General features: G+C 40.1%; 1 protein-coding gene across 1 annotated transcript in view; it reads left to right on the top strand.

Moving 5' to 3' along the window:
- Positions 1–19,333, top strand: part of stk32c (serine/threonine kinase 32C) — an 83,923-nt gene that overhangs the window by 35,126 nt on the left and 29,464 nt on the right. The window contains exon 3 of the mRNA XM_074646898.1: positions 17,578–17,729. Within this exon, the coding sequence (XP_074502999.1) occupies positions 17,578–17,729 (152 nt within the window). The remainder of the gene's footprint in view (positions 1–17,577; positions 17,730–19,333) is intronic.

Genomic DNA, 19,333 nt, shown 5'->3' on the forward strand with positions numbered 1-19,333 from the left:
ACACATTAATGAGCTAGCTTTTTCCACTAATAATAGGGTTAAATTCTTGCTTGTATTCATTATCATACCAACCATTCGTCCCCAGAGAATACCACCGAATTTCAGTATTCACATGTACTGTATCATTATTTAACTTCACTGCTTGTGTTAGCCAGAAACAGGACTGAGAGTTCTGATCCACCTCCTCATTTATTTGATATTTGCTCAGCTCCACGGAGAATGAATTGCAATGTGTGACAGTATTCAGCATTTTTCTGAGGATATGGTTACATTTTCTGATTAAAATCGGATACAGAACTGTCTCTCATTTGAGTTTAAAAATTCAGATAATCCATCGACTCGCAAAATCAATGTCCTTTCATCATCAATGCAACCAGGCTTGAAATCAGGATGGATCAGAGACTTTAAGATATTTGATTTATTGCCTTTGAAGATGTACTATAAATTAATATTTTTTAGGTATGAGTGGCTGCACTTAACCAGCATTCATTCCCTGTGCAGCGATTGTCCAACCATAGCTTACCTAACTAGCCCGAAGCAGTGTGCACGGAGTTGCAGAGCGAAACTCCGAGAGTTTGGAGGTAGGGATATTTTCATTTCGCCTTTCCAAAACCAATTATCACAAGAGCAAAATGGTAAGGAATAGATTAAAAACGGTGTTTCTCTAATGTAAGCTGTGATTTTTGCGATTGCATGAATGGCTAACTAGCTGTAACTAGGGCTGTCAAAGTTAACGCGATAATAACGCGTTGACGCAAATTCGTTTTAACGGCACTTATTTCTTTAACGCATTAACGCAATTGGTCTTTCGGAGGTTCTAGCTGACTTTTAACGCTGGAGAGTACTGGTATCATATGAAACTATAAAACCTAAGGAATCTATTGGTACCAACTATGTCATACTTGCTTGTTGCAAAAGAGGTTAAATAACGCTCCAAACTTGCGCAACATTTTGGCAAAGAAAAACTGGCAGGGCCATTTTCAAAGGGGTCCCTTGACCTCTGACCTCAAGATATGTGAATGAAAATGGGTTCTATGGGTACCCACGAGTCTCCCCTTTGCAGACATGCCCACTTTATGATAATCACATGCAGTTTGGGGCAAGTCATAGTCAAGTCAGCACACTGACACACTGACAGCTGTTGTTGCCTGTTGGGCTGCAGTTTGCCATGTTGTGATGTGAGCATATTTTTTTATGCTAAATGCAGTACCTGTGAGGGTTTCTGGACAATATTTGTCATTGTTTTGTGTTGGTAATTGATTTCCAATAATAAAAATATATATTTATTTGCATAAAGCAAGCATATTTGCCTACTCCCATGTTGTTAAGAGTATTAAATACTTGACAAATCTCCCTTTTAAGGTACATTTAGGATACGGTTTGCATTATAGCGAACCTTAGCTAGCCTCAGTCTTTTAGCATGATATCAAGAATGTAGCCATCAAGTGTGCACATATAAGATCTTTCTACAGGTTTTCTCATTTTGCTACGAATCAGCATAACACAAGGCAGTCTGGTTCATGAAGCTAAACACTTAGTTACCTATTAGCTGATCAAATCTGCTTGTTACAGATGCCATCTCATCTGGCAAAACTGACGGCTGGCAACGATAAATGCGAAGCTGTTTGTGTCTGCCTCTTTTTGAAATCAAGTACCCAAAAAGGATTAAAACATCACTAAGTGGTCAATCTTCCACTCTTATTGTAAACTGCGTGTACTGTGTGAGAACAGAAAGCTCAGCAGTAACTAATGGGGGCAGGGCTTCAGAGTGAATCAGTCGATCAATCGTGGCAGCTAAAGTGCTCATACATTTGACGGAGCAACACTGTATGTATGTCAGCGTTGTGGTCGGTCCCGCAGGTATATGAACTGAGTGACGTTCCCTTTAACAGAGAGCTCAGGGGGGAATGAAACCTCCAAACAGGAAAAAAAGGAGCAAGCTGTCAGACACGTGAACTAAAATACCACGTAGTTAACAAGACGGGGATCAAGGTAACAGGCCGGGTGTCAATCATTTTAATGGTCAGTTTTATCCCTCACTGATTCACACTATGCTTTAATTTTGAAAGAGGGCATGCTCTATTAAACAGTATCTGTTATCAAACAGCATCCATCATGGTGAAAAGGTTATCTATCATGTTAATGAATATGCATGAGATGTCCCACCTTTAATGAAACATACATTCACGCCTCTAACACCTTCAGTAAACCTAAAGAGAATATACATGAGAAAAAGCCTTCAGGCACTTTCTGTGCATCTTAAGTCTCCTCTACATTCTGGGATGCATATAATCCTCATTATGCCATCCTTATATATCCCACCTTCATAAATGAGTGACTTCAAAGTCTTTTTGTGTGTTTTATATAAACTGGAGGTAAGCACACACACACTCGAGGCAAGCTTGGAACAATTTTCTGCAATTTGTGTCTTTTCCCAGGGGGCATTTTGGAATTTTTTATATCCGTTGAATCAAGTTTTCTTTTTTTGTAGACATGCAACACAATTTCATTCAACCAGAACAAACAATGGATGAAACTGAAAGTCAATTATGTAATGTTAATAAAGGATGCACCAATTGGATACACTGGATCGGCACCGGGGCGATAATGACCTTATTAAACGTATTAGTTATCAGCCATGACATGACCAATCCACACTGTTTATGGTTTCTTTGTCAATGTCAAGATAAATTCAGTGTTTTATCAGTTACATTCAGTCAGTCACTATGGAGGGCATAACCTGCCAAAATCAAAAATCAAAATATAAAATAAAATAAATAAATAAATGACTCAATGAATAAATAAATATGCCTATGAATGTATCAAAATAATGTTAAAAATAAATGTTTTTTTCTGTTTTAATTTGCTTTTTTATTTATTTACCTTTTTATTAATGATCCTATCTATCTACTCTAATATTTAATTTTTCCCTTTTATTTATTTACTTATTTTTATTAACTTTTAATGTATTTATTTATTTTTGCATTATTTTTAATTAATTTGTAAATATCTTTATACATTATTAAATGTATTTATTTATTAATTAATTAATTATTTATGTATTGCATTTATTTATTTCTGCATGATTTTTCCTTTGCATTCCCCCCCATTTATTTCCCAATAAACATCTTTCCCTAACTCTTTTATTTCTGTATTATTTTCTTTATACATTTATTTATGCATTTCTGCTCCATTATGCAAATTAGTTAATTTCAAAGTGTGTCATGGGGTCAACTTTTCGCCTATGATAAATAAAAAGGAAAATTAGATAAAAGAGTAGATAGGGGAATTTATACAAAGGTAAATAAATAAATGAAAATAAATAAAAGAAGAATCAAATTAAAACAGAAATATCAATTTATGTCACATTTTATTATTTAATTAATGCCTCAATTTACTTTTAATGCTATTTTGGGTATGTTTTATGGCATATTATTTATTTATTGAGTCATTTATTTATTTATTTTGGATTTTGGCATGTTTCGTCCTCCATAAGTCACAGCAGTCTGAAATAATCTGCAACTATTTTTCAAGCAAAAATACCATCCAGGCTCCAGCCTCTCAGATGTGAGGATTTGCTGCTGTTTTTGTTCAGGTTTTGGTCAGACAAAACAGAACATCTGAAGACGTCACCCCACCTTGTACTGTGGGAAATAATGATGGGCATTTTCAGTGGAGGCTGCTTCAAAGCCTGAAGCACTCTCAGGTTGTTAGAGGGATGTCTAGCAAGGTCCTGATGTGCAACCTAATGTCATATTTGTATTATTCATCTGTACTCAAGATGACTCGCACACTTTTTCTGATGTACTACAAAGCCTCACTTTGCTCCGTCTCACAGAAGTCTGATCCATGACTGTGCTTACTAATGGTCATGCCTGCTGTAATGGTGCATCCTGGAGCTGTAGCAAAGGGACGGCCGAGCTCAGTAAACACTTTCATTTCCTCCGGGCTGACAGCAGCCGCTGTGGAGCAGAAGACATCCAGCGGAATGAGCCAAATGAAAGAGCAAATTATTCCTTCTTCTCCCTGGATGACATGTTCATCAGACCCTGAAAGTGTGCTTGCCTCGCTTGCCTCTCTCAAAGCACTCTTGCCCAAATGCAGCATTGGCAAGAGTGTGCGTGTTTGCATGTTTTTTTCGGTTATCCTGTACTTATACAACTTTTCTTCAATCACTGCACACTGACGACGAGTGTTACACCATCAAACACTGGCTGAAAGTTAATCTGTATGAATGATGGATGTCAGTGCTTAATGTACAGTATATTTCTGCTGAACTTAAGAGGAGAGACACAAGCTGCCCTCCCCTCAGGCAGTGGTCTTCTATCTGTTCGTTGTTCCCCATGTGTCTCAGTCAGAGGCTTCTGGCCGACTTGGCAGTTACCTGACCTAGAAAACAGAAAATCTGCAGCTTCCTCACTGAGTCCACTAAATTTAACACCCCACCCGTGTCTCCTCGCTGCAAGCCTTGCTGTCCCAGGAGCTTTAGACCCTCTGACAACAATTGATAGGACTGCTAACTATAGCAGAACAGTGGAGGGGATGAGGAGTAAGAGAAAAGGGGGACTGTAAACGTAAACAACATGCAGCCATCCCTTGGATTTAACAGCGACGCTCCGCTTTGAAGCACGACACGAGAGAGTTCTTTTAGTGGCCGAGTGGTATGTCCAGCTAATAAGCATTTAAAGTGTTCAAGGAGGGAGTAACATTGAGATTAACCGGAGGGAGGTCGGGGTAGATGGAGAAGAGCCGGAGCCTGAAGCAGAGGTCTGGGGCGAAGAGACCTAGATCACTATATCCAAACATATTAAAGATTTAGAGCGGCAAAAAGGGAATTTGGGCCTTTATTTTTGTTTGTTGAGATTCACCAAGCCCAGAGGCCAGGCACACAAGGACAGACTCTGATACCAAATAGGAGTGTGATTCCCAGAGATATGACATCAACATACTACCTGATACCACATGAAGGTGACTGAGTGGTAAGAGAGTCTGTCCCAAGACCTTGTGTCAACCTTTTGCTCTCACAATCATTGTCTACTTGTGACTAATGATATTGTAGTAATGTAAATACTGAAAATAGGTGATTGATATTTGACTTTAAAGGTGCCGTGTGTAGGATCTGGCGGCATCTAGCATCCTGAAGCTCTTCCCGTGTGCCAAGCGTGTAGGAGAACTATGGTGGCCGATGCGAAAACGCAAAAAGCCTCATCTAGAGTAGAGAGTGGATACCCAACCTGAGCCCAATAGGACCGGACGGGACCCAACAGTTCGGACACATATTTACAAATGACGTTCAGGTCGGGTTCGGTCTACTTTTAGTGAATATATAATGTAAAAATAAATAAAACTGAAGGATCTACTGTCTGAGCTTCTTGTTCAGTGCTGCTGATGTTTTTTATTTACCTGACGACGCATGAACGTGACAGCGCTGAAGCCATCTAGGGTGGATGCTATCCTCTTCCTCCATGACAACTCCAAATAAATGTTGGATTATATACAAAGTACAGTTAACAACGGTTCAAGACAGTTGTGAGTTTAAAAAAAGAAAAATAAGACTTGACAATGGTAAGCTTTAAATTTTATAATTTATAACTGCTGATAACCTTGCGTAGGCTTATGTGACTGTGTATACTAAAACAATCTGCATAAAACAATGCCTTTTGACGTTCATGCAAAGCTGTAACCATGGTAACAGTTGCAATGACAGGGTTAAAAAAAACTCATTGCTTCAGCTCAAAATGTTAACTTTGTAGGGCTCGGGTCGGGTTTGGACAAAAAAACAGAACACATGTTGGGTTTGGGTCGGGCTTGGTTACTACGGTGTCGGACGCGAGTCGGGTTCAGACAGAAATATGCACCCCGAGCTGCGCTTTAATCTAGAGACAGTGTTTGGTTTGTCCATTCTGGGCTACTGTAGAAACATGGCGGACTCGGTGAAGAGGACCCTTTCCCATTGTAGATATAAACGGCTCATTCTAAACTAGCAAAAACACAAAAATTCGTAGTTTCAGGTGATTATACACTATCGAAAACATAGTTATGAATATTATATTCCATTTCTGCTAATTGATCCCCAAAATGCTACACACTGTTCCTTTAATGCAGCCTTTAAGATAACTATATCACGATAATACAACAACCAAACCCATACAAACTCTAGTCTCATATAACAATAAAGTATTGGTATATCACCCAGCTCTGTTATTAGATGCCATAAATCATCTTGTAATGCCTCTATAATGATCAAGCGCCCCTGTCGGTGCTGGTGCCATATCTTAGGTTCACTTAATAATCTATATGTCATGTCAAAGTGTCCTTCAATAAGAACTGCACTCTGACCCGTTAAAGTAGCTTATCATAGGATCTCCTGCCTTACTGTAAGATAAACGTCTATATATATTTATATATATATATATATATATTGTAAAAGCCATGAGTGAGATTGAAGTGGTAGATTTAATATCTCCTCTGTGATGGATGAAACACATTATTAAAGGCTTTTAATGAACTTCCTGGTTTCCTATTTCGAGCGTAGTTTGAGGCTCTTGCCTATAGGCCTGTCAGTCTGCTCCAATATCTTCCACACCTCTTCCTCTTCTTTCATAACTCCGGCAGCATAATAATACTCAACTGTTAGGTATCCCTCCGTTAATAAAAGAGTGTTATTGAAGGAGCCGTTCATCTTTTTAATACCACAGAAGTTATTCCTGTATTACTATTGGTGCCTTGAGTCCAGTTAAAGTTTTAATGAAATTGAAGGAGAAAGCACCTCTTGGGTTTAATTAAGCTGAGCTAAAGGATTACCTGCATGACTTAATGGACTTTTTTTTTTTTAAATGGGTATGCCTACTGGTCACTTTCTCTTACCTTGACTAAGTACGATTCTTTTTTAGTCATGTGGATGAATATTTTTTTTTAATTGTGAATTCTCCAATGCCCCGTGGAATCATTATCCAGTGACCTTACCAAATTAACATCATCCACCCATCCAGCAGCCGGGTAAAAAGGCTGGAGTTGGAGCTGGACGGAGCATCTCAGTGGAATATATAATTAGTCTCATGATCTTCAGTAGATGGGTCATACTAGCAGATAGGTCACATTGAGCCGCAGTGGAAATTTACCAGTACATTTAGGAAGACTCATGCTTTACAACAGCTTCTTTTTGAGATGTTATATCATATATATCATGGTTTTTATATACATTTGGACACGAATAAAGCAACCCGTTCGCATTCCCAACTCGTCACATACTTACGCTTGGTCAGAACCCCCATGAACCAACATGGCGGCTTGTTTGGAAACTTCTATTCTCTTATATTCCGAAAATAGTTCACCGAAATGTGTTTCTGAAAACATTTTATGCCAGATGCAGTTGCTGAATCTGTCTTCATTTTAGATCGACAGGGGTTAGTTTCAACGTTTTTCAGGAGTTTCCAGAGGAGGCGAGTCTCTCTGGACGCCCCTGATGCCGAGGGCTGTGACAAAACGTCGGTATTTGACGCTCTGGGAATGAGTCTGGGCTGAGTATATTATAGCTCCTGTTTTGTTCTTTTTTGCAACAATATCGATTACAGCATCTTTGAATAATCTTTACCCTTTCAGTATGCAGTCTCTGATGGTCCGTTGAATAGGATTTGCTGAATTATTAATGAATTACTGTTGCTTCTTTTAATGGGTTACTGTTGCTTTCAAACCTGCGTTTACAAATAGCCGCTCTCATCACAAGCCGTGGAGGAACCTGCCATTGTTATTCTGTAATTGCTGCTCGTATTGCCTCATTAGAGATCCTCAAAAGTTTTTTTCAAAACATATGGGTGAATAACTGTGGTGGCTTTATTTAGAATAGTGGATTTTTTTTAATGTGGTGTTCAATCGCAGGAAACGTGTTTCTGTGGCTGCCAGGCGGCCCCGGCTGACCCTATGGAGATTAACTCCAGGAAACAGCCCGCCGAGCTCCTCGTTATTAGTTGCCGTTCTCCTTTCTTAACACTGATTAAATAATGACTGTGCTGCAGAAAAACAAAGTTAGTTTCATGCTTCAGAGCTCCAGACTATTAAAAGTGAGCATCGGATGCAGAAGATGTGACACAAAGGAGGGTATCTTTGAGGATGAGACGGACAGGTGCTCTCATCCGTGGCGTTCCTTCGCGTGCGGCGTCCTTGCCTTTGAATTCGCCCCACATCAAATGACTCCGCACTTCTAACGCTGTCCACAGAGAAATCAATAGGTCCCGCCTTTACGTTTACTATGTGTGTGACCACCTCTAAAAAGCTGTCTTTAGTTGAGATAAACAGGTGCTATGTGCAGCTGGTGGTCAGAGATTACAGCCAACGTTGTGACAGCGTCTCACCTGGGGCCAGCGCTGTCGTCCTACCCTCTGCTTGGAGACGAGGAATCTGGAGCCAAGTATAAAACGGACACAGCCCGTGTGAATGAAAGGCGTGTTTGTTTTCCTTCAATTGTATTTGCTCATTAACCGCAACACCATTCAAGTTCCGTGTTGCATGATGGGACTAGAGCAGTCTGACAGCTGCCGTGCTAGTCACTGTCACCTGGACCGTGACAGCAAGTTTTACTCGCACGCTGTAGGTAAATACAGCTCGTCAAAACTCTGGAGTACATTCAGAGCTCCTCCGCATACAAGAACCTGTTTGTATTTAATTCATGGTAAACAAGTGAATATAAGTGAGAGCAGCACACTAAAGGATAAGTCTGGTGGTTCTATTCTATATTTTTCTGTTTGTCAACAAATCCCATGAAAAGACCAGCGCTGAATGTATTCTACTAACAAATATAGTCTGTGTGGCTAAAGCCTGATATTCCTCTGTGCCTCCATTGTTGTCCAAAAACTATTAAAAACACATCAATGAGCCACACTGTTGTAGAGTGACATGTTACTTCATTACCATGAACACAGGCACAGCAGTGTTTTTTGGCATACATTGTCTGGCTGCCGGAAATACTCACTAGCACGTCAAATTTGCGGCTGAAAATAGTCCCCAACAAATACACAGGTGTCCGGATGGAGCAGATTAAATGGGTTTTTGAGCAGGTTTGCTCAAATCTTTTCCAATGAAAATAGCAAAAGTCACTAAAGGTCGCCAGATGACGTCATACGCTCACTTGCATATTGGCGACGTCATGGCACATCATTTGCATAAAGCTTAGTGTTTTTCAGTGGGCTACCTCCAGGTCTGAGAAGTGAAGCCAATGCTCAAGTGTCTTAAACCTGCATTCTTTCTAATAGCCAGCAGGGGGCGACTCCTCTGGTTGCAAAAAGAAGTCTGATTGTATAGAAGTCTATGAGAAAATGAGCCTACTTCTCTCTTGATTTATTACCTCAGTAAACATTGTAATCATGAGTTTATGGTCTCAATCGCTAGTTTCAAGTTTTCTTCAATACAGCATGATGTTCATTTAGTAAATTATGGTCCCATTTAGAGCCAAATGGACCATAAAGCAGGGGATGCTTTAGGGCGTGGCTACCTTGTGATTGACATTTCGCTACCACGGCGTTGTCCTGTATGGGTGTTGTCTGTGTTTTCGTCTTACAACTTTCACAGTTCACAAAAAAACTAAATTTTTATACCTCAGTGCTGGCGACAGCTGTAGCAGGAGGCATTATGTTTTCTGTCTGTCTGTAAGTCCCATTCTCGTGAACACAAGATATCAGGAACGCCCCGAGGAAATTTATTCAACTTTGGCACAAACATCCACCTGGACTCAATGATGAGTTGGTTAGATTTTGGTGGTCAAAAGTCACTGTGACCCAACAAAACACGTTTTTTTGCCATAACTCAAGAATTCATATGCTAATTATGACAATTTCACAGAAATGTCTAACAGGATAAAATGATGAAGTGATGACATTTTGGACAGACATGGGTGTAAACTGCAAACTGACTGGTTGGTGGAGGCATACATAATTCTAGTTGAGTGTTAAAATCTGAATAAATAATATTTAGTCATGTAATGAATAATGTTGTAAATAAACATTATTTACTAAAATTTGAAGCCAATTTGTCCAGCGGACATCACCATGAGGTCCTTTTTGTTGGATGACTCATGCTGGCTGGAGGCTGGAACATCCAGAGCCTGATCTTGTGAATAATGTGCCAGTTCTTTAGCCAGCTCTTTCCCCAGATGCACCGCCAGACAGCCAGCCAGCGGAGAAAACTGGCACCGTCCTCGGACTCGCCCCCGGCTTCCACCCTGCCTGTTCGAAAACAAAATGACCTTTATCTGTGACAAATATTCAAAGGCAATCTAAGTAGCAGGTGTTCCTAAATTAGAATTTAACAATGAAAACCTCGACTGCAGTTTAATCGTAGGTTGGCTCATGCTGACCATTAGCATTTTGGAGATAATGTTACAGAATTAATTAGGAACACTTTGGTGTCCATTACTGCTGGGAGGGAATCGGTCTCAGAAGCCATCACTCTACCGGTGCCTCAGTCCTCAGCCGGCACGACACAGCGATAGCCGCAATCTTCCATCCACCGGATTTCAATCTAGGTGAAAATGTCTCCATTCATATGCAAATAGATTGCAAAACATTCTCCCTCACACCTCACGCCTCAAAATTGTTACTTTCTTCTGCTCCCTACTAAACTGGCCTAATGCATTGAATTGCTAATATGCCCAATGAATATATGAATAAATCCTTTTTAAAAAGTCATCATTTCACAGCGCTGACCGGCTCCTGAGGATTCCAGATAAGATGGGGCTGCTGGGAGATGACTGACAGCGTGATAACTGGTTTTACATTTTACACAGCTGCCACAATCATTAGTCTTCCAATAAAGAAAATCTAAAAATAGCCAGATTTAATGCAAAGTTCTGTATTTAGCAGCAGAGAAAATGGTCAAATGGTCAAAAATATACAGTATGATCAGGGAAACATGAATCAAATGAACGGGAGTTTTGTGTACAAAGTCTGACAATATACAGTAAACAACTTACTGAGGTGAACTTGAACTAAGGAACGTGCACAGAGTATTGAGGGGTAGTGGCAGCAATCCAAAACAGAACAACGAAATATTTCAGCTTCAAACATTCACCTGTTTGGCTGAATTATTTCTCTCTCTGCCTCCGTCAGCTCTCTTTAGAGCTCCTGCAATCACTGTGCAACACTGTGTAAAACCCTTTTCATCTTCGGTAACCACAGTCAACAATTAACCTTTTACAGTGTTAAGCAACAAGCTTAGAGCTCCAAGATATCTCATGCTACACAATCAAGTAAGTAACATGCTAATCTCTCTATATATATACATAGGTATATACTGTAGGTAGGATATAAGTCTCATCTTAATCTTTGAAAGACATTAATTCCTAGTTAAAGTGATGACTTGTTGAATAGGATTTTGGCAGGCTTTTCCACAACAGTAATTATAAGAATAGCAGCTGCAATAAGAGTTGTGATAATCATTTTTTGTTTGGTCCAGAGGGGCACATCAGCAGCTTGAGCCTCGAGAGCCGCCGTATACAGGGCACACATCCTGTATTTGAATGAAGTCACATTAAATATTCAAAGGATAAGAAAGAATGAAGCTGAAGGATGATGCTTAATGAATGCTGCTACTAACTGACTTTACATTATCATTAACATTAACATTTTCTAAATGAGACCATAAGATTTTAGATTGATTTCATACCATTCATCTCAATATGCGATGACTAGATGCTTGCTTTAAATACCACCAGTGATCTTGTCGCTTCCTATATTTCATTTGGTCACAAAGTAATGGAGTTGTGAGCAGGCACCGTTTTTACTCCCCTCGGTCGTGCTTTCAATTTAACAGATCATATCTATAAAATTGTGCTCTGTACCGATAATAGAAAATAAATGTAAAGTCCACTGTGTGCTGTACTACGAGTGCAGCATTTTAAAGTTTCATCTGTCACTCATAGGCCTCATATAGAACATTTCCTCTGAGGTTAGTAACCACACCAACCTGGTTGTACAGGAAGGCGTATAATAAGTACAACATTACATGGACATTCTGCGTGTCCTGAGGATGTATTTTAGGCTTTTCGCGTGTTATTTGTACGCCGCTTTTCACTTGTTAATTTGTACACCATGCAAAAAAAGTACGGTAACATCCACAGTTAGGTTGAGGAAACAAAACCACTTAGTTAGGTTTAGGAAAAAACGTCACGGTTGGGCTTAAGTTAAGTATGTAAACTAAGTAAAATACGTACAGAAACAACGCAACATAAGTACAGAAAACACATCACAAACGTCAATAAAACACGTGACAAACTAACGTAACTTACAAAACAAAACACCAGTCTGTGTCCTGTGTTTGTTGGACCCATCCACTTCCACTCCCACCCACCATAAGCGGTCTTTCTCGCTTTTTATTCTATGTCACTAGCACTGACCTTTGAATATTTACGTGGTCAATACAGGGAACAGACTACATGGCTCACAAATGACACGCCAAAAACAAGAAAGGCGCTCTTATTGCACGCTAAATGCGTTGGGCATTATCGTGTCATTCATACGACTTTTCCTGCAAACGCACTGCCCACACAGCATGGCTGTTTCTCACTTGCACAAGGTATTTTGATGTTAAATGTAGTGTGCACAGTGGAGGTCTCTTGTGATTGGCACACTGGTTCTATGTAAGAGACTTTTGGCATGCTCTATTAAAACATGTTACTGCTTTTGCTCCAAAAAGAGCCATAAATAAGATTTCCAAAATAGGTCCTGAGCCAGTGAGTGTCTGTGTCTGTTTCTTGTTCCCAGATGATGCAGACATGGAAAATTGCTTTGAACATAAATGGAATAAGGTGCATATGGGAAGGACGGCTTATTTGCCTTAACAGTAGAGGGATAAAAATGTGGAGATAACCCTTTGGATTCTTGTATGCAGTATTTAAAGGAGTTTATTTAGTCTACCTTCTAGCACAGTGCAGATGGTACAGACTGGCCTGGCTAAGAGCAAAGAGAAACTGGGTCTGTGCTGAGCTCAACAAGGGAGATGGAAAAAGGGAGGGCCTGGAGCTGCATTTTATCATGCTGAGGGCTAAAAAAATAGTCTAAAAAGGAGGTATGGTTGAATTGATAGTAAGACTTGAAATCCAAAAGCAGGATTATAAAATTTAAACAGGCAATAAGCAATATTTTCAATTTTAAATTGAAAAATGTTTGGCTGTCTCCCAGAATCATATCTTTTCTTCATAGGGATATGGGAAGTCCTCTGTGTCAGTATTTAAACCATCAGACAGTAAAAGTCTGCAGTGACTGGTATTGACAATAATTCTGATAACAATACAAGAGCAAAAAGTCTAAGTACTGGATTACTTACTACCTATCACCAGCCTTCCATTAATATTATATTATTGAATTATACTTATTTATGTATTTATGTGTACATCAATGTCATTTTGTAGCTAAAAAAAGTGTATATTATAAAGCCGGAAACATTAGAATGTCAGCAGGGGACAGCATTTTCAACATAGACTGTATATAATAAGTGGACGTAGTCACCGTGACGTCACCCATTGGTTTGTGGACTGCCATTCTGAAGCCTCGAGTTTGGCATTTTGGCCATCGCCATCTTGGCTTTTTGCAACCAGAAGTGACACTAGAGGGTGGAGCTAAGTACAACCGAACACTGAATAAGACATTTTTAGGTGACCACAATGTTAATATTAACTTTCATGAACTGAAAACACACTGTGAAAGGGTTACATTTCTAAGACTAAAACACAGACAACTCCCAGACAGGACAACGCTGTGGTAGCAACCTGTCAGTCACAAGGTAGCCACACCCTAAAGCATCCCCTGCTTTATGGCCTGTTTGACTCTAAATGGGACCATAATTTACTAAATGAACATCATGCTGTATTGAAGAAGACTTGAAACTAGCGATTAAGACCATAAACTCATGTTTACTGAGGTAATAAATCAAGTGAGAAGTAGGCTCATTTTCTCATAGACTTCTATACAATCAGACTTCTTTATGCAACCAGAGGAGTCGCCCCCTGCTGGCTATTAGAGAGAATGCATGTGGAAGGCACTTCAGCATTGGCTTCACTTCTCAGACCTGGAGGTTGCCCTCTGGTTTTCAACCAACTCATGGAGCTAACTTAATTAGCTAGTTAGTTAAAGCTGATTAAATCTAGCAAATGTTGCCATTTCAGCCAAGAGAATTGACAGTCTATGTCAAGAAATGAGAAGCTGCTGTTGTTTAAACTGTTCGAAAATTACTAATCAATACTAATTTAGAGCGGTAATTCCTCATTTATCACTTTAAAACTGCACAGCTAATAGAAAAACTCTCTTCTTCAGTGTAATCTGTGAAGGAGGAGGAACAGGTTTGATGAATTTCAGCTGTGATGAGCTAATGAATGTGACAGAAGTAGGGGGAATCTGGGCTTGGAGGAGATCCAGACGGAGGAAACAGGAGAGACAGCCAAGTCAGACCTGGCACTCATCTGAGCTCTGTGCTTCTTGAGGGGAAACCATGAGCACAGTTAAATAGATGGTGTTTTACACAGTAATAGATTTCCTCCTGTCACCTCATGGAAAATGTTCATTTTAACACCTCATTTACTTTGGTGTTCATTCTTTAAATCTCCTCCCCCCCCCCCGTTCAATCACGTGAATAAAATCCACCAGATTTCAATAATCTTCATGATTTGTTTGTAATGCAGAGGTAATTTGAATATAGGAGACAAAATGAAAGTAACTCAAGATGAAAAATGTCAAACCATGCATATGCACAGCTGCACAAACATCCATCAGCATGGAAGCAAGGGAGATTTTTCTCTCCCCATTGGCATTTTTCCTCGTCTTTTGTATGACTTAAAGACTGAGCAAATGAGAAAATGACCAGCTGAGATGGGTGGTATTTTTTGCAGTGCATCAGGGCCAGAGTGCCGTGTAAAACAGCCATCTGTCTGGCTCAGACTGTAATGAGGAGACCTGTGCCTTGGTGGACAAATCAATCCAGCTAGGGCCTTCTGTCTATAGAAGAAATAGCAGGGGGCTGTTTAGCTTTTAATGCTTCACAGGATGGTCAAGTGCTACACTCGGGGACACTTTTTAAGGCCAAAAACAGCTGCTTAGGATTTATTACTGAAGTGCTTTGACAGTGAATAATGATGTGAACTTCCTGTCTTTTGTGAGGGTTTCTCAGTCGCTGTGTTTACACGCACGCAAGAAGCCAGGTTAATGGGAGAAATTAAATCAGGTAGTGTGTTTTCTTGCAGGTGGTTGGTAATGAAATTCCACCCAGACGCCCTCCCAGAGCTTTAAAGCAAGACTGGCATATTTCCAGGATGAGTAATGATGTTTCCTGCTGCCACAGTGATACTTTCAACTCAAGTCTTTGTCAGAAATCATCTGTCTCCATTAGAAATCTAATTTGAGTTAACCAGATTTCTCTTAATCCTCTTTTCCCCAGTTAAGGAAAACCAGGGTTCTTGTTAAAGAAATAAAGACCTATACCAATATTTCTGTGCGTTTTCTTGTTAGTCATTTTGTATTTGATGCCACTGTACTGTGTTTTCCCTCTGGCCCACTTAGGCATTTTTACTGACAGTATTGAGCGTTGGTGGTATCCCTGCTCAACAGTCATGCAAATTAGATCTTACCACCCTTTGGAGACGGCTGTGAAGCCACATTAAAGGAGAGATTCAGATTTTTTCAAGTCTATTTTAATACACAAGCCATATGCACTGAATGATGAGAGTCATTGGTTGTTATTATTCATTCCTCCTCTCCATACTGGCCATAAAGCAATCCCCTTGTAGCACCAATAGCTCTCTCAACATACATTTGGCATATGAGTTTTGTATTTATCCAAACCTTTCATATCCTTCTTCATTTCAGTTTTAATCCATCTAATCTACGTACTGTATAAAGCAAAGAATCTGTGTGTGTGTGTGTATGTGTATGTGTATGTGTGTGTGTGTGTCCTTTGCATATCTCGAGAACTGTTCATCCAAATCTTCTTCACACTTGGTGGGTGTATTGGTGGGGACCCAAGGATATTCAGTGTTGCAGTTGGTGCACTTTGGACACGTGGCATGTTCAGTATTAAAGGAACAGTGTGTAACATTTCATATGATATTCTTAAAGGCTGCATCAAAGGGCCAGTGTGTGACATTTCTGGGATCTATTAGCAGGAATGAAATATAATTTTCATGTTTTCGTAAGTGTATAATCACCTGAAACTAAGAATAGTTGTGTTTCATGTTATTTACGTTACCCTTGGTCATGACGCGATCCTAGGAAAAAAGATTTGGCATACCGGAAGCCAAGCAATCGGCAATGTGCTCTAAATGGCCACACTCCGAACGGGCACTGCTCTAGTTGATCAAGGACGCTTTCACAAGCCAACATTTAGTCCATTTTAATCGAACTCTGGTGCGGTTCAACCCCTGGTACGGTTCATTTGGGCAGTTGTGAAGGCAGTAATCGTACTCTGGTGCAGACCAAGCAAACCAAAACGCAGGCTGCCTGCGTGGGCATTTGTTGAGATGGACGCAGGTATACGACAGGTTAACGTGAGTGGGAGACGACTGACCTGGACTTCTGCAGAAGTCCGATGTTTGATTGACATCTGGGCCGAAGAGAACATACAGAATATAATAAATAAAGTCCACAATAGTGACGTTTATAAAGTCATTGGAGATAAACCGGAGGAGAAGGGATTCGCGTGCACAGTAGATCAGTGCTGAGTCAAAGTGTAAACACTTCAACACCAATATATCAAAGTCTGCAATTCCTTGCATAGAAGTAGCAGCTCTCGAGACGAAAAACATAAATTCATTCCTTCGTACACACCCCTCAGCAACTTAATTTTTTTATATGGTCCGTTTTAATTTGTGCACTTTGAAACCGAATCAGACTAAATAGAAAACAGACCAAAACCATCAATTTCACCCTGATTTGAACTAAACAAATAGACTGTGGCTTGTGAAAGCACCCTAAAATGCTATCTGGTCTTAAGGTAACACAAGAAAAACAGAACGAGTGAAGATGTATTTCCTTATTTGTCTCCGAGGCAGGATTCGCAGCAGATAGATGATCCGTTTAATGACCGCGGTTGTCACGGTAATGTTACTGTAATGACTCTGACCTCTCTGGAGCGCCGTCCTGCTCCTGACCTTTCGCAGACACTTCCTGACAAAGCCACAAAACTTGTCATGAATAAATAATGAGGCGATTTGTTTGGAAGTGGTTTCTGCCACAAACTTCTGAATGAAGTTCATTAGAGGTGCTCGGCGTGTCAGCGTTTCATGCGCCGGTATAGGGCCTCTATCTCAACAACAGCATTAATCAACAGCTGAGAGATGCTGTGGGCTATTTTGAAAACATTTCATTTGCATAGCAGCGTCATGGCCGCATTAGTGGAGCTGAAACTTGGCTTCGACACCTTAGCAGTGATGTAATTCTCATTCCCTGCCAATACAATTCTGCAATTAGCACTGTGTTGTTGCCTTTATGAATTCACATGCAGATTTTGCATGCAAACTATCTAAATACATGTTTCTCTTGTACTAATTTGCTTATTTTTTCTTTCTCTCCTCCCTCTTTTTCTCCCTTCTCCCTGCTGCAGGTATGCATTGTGCAAAAGAGGGACACGGAGAAGATGTACGCCATGAAGTACATGAACAAGCAGCAGTGCATAGAGAGAGATGAGGTCCGAAACGTCTTTAGAGAGCTTGAGATCCTACAGGAAATTGAACATGTTTTTTTAGTAAATCTCTGGTGACTATCCCATGTTTTTACACTTTCAATGTGGTCTGCACTGCCTGTGTCGGTCGCCTGCTTTGTCTTGTCTGTGCATCTTGTATATTTATTTACCCTCCCAGTAGACGAGTGCATGCTCACTCTAAAAAACGATGTACTCTAAGTAAATATTATGTTAGTGTTGCATGCTTTATTTTCTACATTTGGCACTTAGCGGAAAGTTTTGTTAGCTTCATTAAGGCTCTGAAACGCATTTCCCTCCAGAAACCAACAGCCTTTTAATTTAAGAAATAATTTACACAGCAGAGATATTTTGGGATATTAATTTTGACTCTGAGCCCATGAAGCACACATTTGATAATTACTGTGGTTCGAAATGACCTTACTCTTCCCTCGAGTCTGATATGTGGGTGAACGGAGGCTGCTTTCATTATTCAACGCTCATCTCCGAGCGGGACACATTTCTAAATGTAATTGGGGACCTGGCACGGCATTCACGGCATATTACACAAAGCACTCTCCTCGTCTGTAATTGGTAGACTGACATTGCACGTGCCTATCTTCTCTGCAGCAATCGCCGGCAGGATATTTTGTTATTCGCGCAATCCATGATGGATCGATTATGTGTAGATAGCGAGTTGATGAACCAAGACAAACTCAAGCTCATTCCCTCATCAAGTTGTGAATGGTTTAAGTTTAATCAACGGGATATTGTTGCCAGCTAGAGGAGCCACTCTGCTAGAACAAACGGAGGGCATTTTAATGAGCGTACAGTAGTAGGCCTGTGTATTTTTTATAGTATAATTCCCTGCAGGAGTGTACGACTGCCAAAGCCTTCTGTGTTCTAGTTTGCGGTGTTGCTCTCTCTCTCTCTCTCATACTTTGCATCCAGCACTATTTCAAATGCCCATTAGTGATAAAGATGCTAAGCTGTATCATTGCAGCTACGTGGGAATGAGAAGTTTCACACCTCACACCTCCTCTCTCTGCTTTCTAAGTCGGCTTCACAGAGATGCTCCACAAAAGGGCCTGTCCATCTCCCTGGGAGCGTATAGAAAACACGCCAGCTTCCCCCGTACAGAAAATGTAACACTCACATACTCAGCAAACAGCCTTAGTTGCTCTGATTAATCCACATATTCTCATTTACAGTACATCCATAAGTATAACAGTGGGGATAGAAAATGTTATAAACATTAAAGGGTCAGTTCAAACTAATTACAAAAAAACATCTTATCTGATGAACCTCTTGTGATATCCCCACATGCAAATGTTTTTTGTTTTATTTGCCAAGGATTTGATATTTCTGCCTTCGCTCCAATACAATAGATCCTTTTACAGTTTGCAAACAGTGATGACATACATAAGTGGAATAGCTTGTCAAGCTATGCAAGGGCTTTAACCACCAAAGATCGCAAATGCAACCTAAACAAATGTATTTTCCAGATCTGTGTGGCATTAGTGAGTGGGTAGAAAACATTATCAGTGGCCAGATATATACATTGTATTTGGTGGAGAAAGCGTGTAACGTCACACCAGCGAGAAATTATGAGCATGCAGGTCACTAGATTCTTCCAACTACGTTATCTGTGGTCATGTACAGAACGTCAATACCATGACAG

Source organism: Sebastes fasciatus, chromosome 9 (genome assembly GCF_043250625.1).
Source record: "Sebastes fasciatus isolate fSebFas1 chromosome 9, fSebFas1.pri, whole genome shotgun sequence".
Classification (NCBI taxonomy): Eukaryota; Metazoa; Chordata; class Actinopteri; order Perciformes; family Sebastidae; genus Sebastes; species Sebastes fasciatus.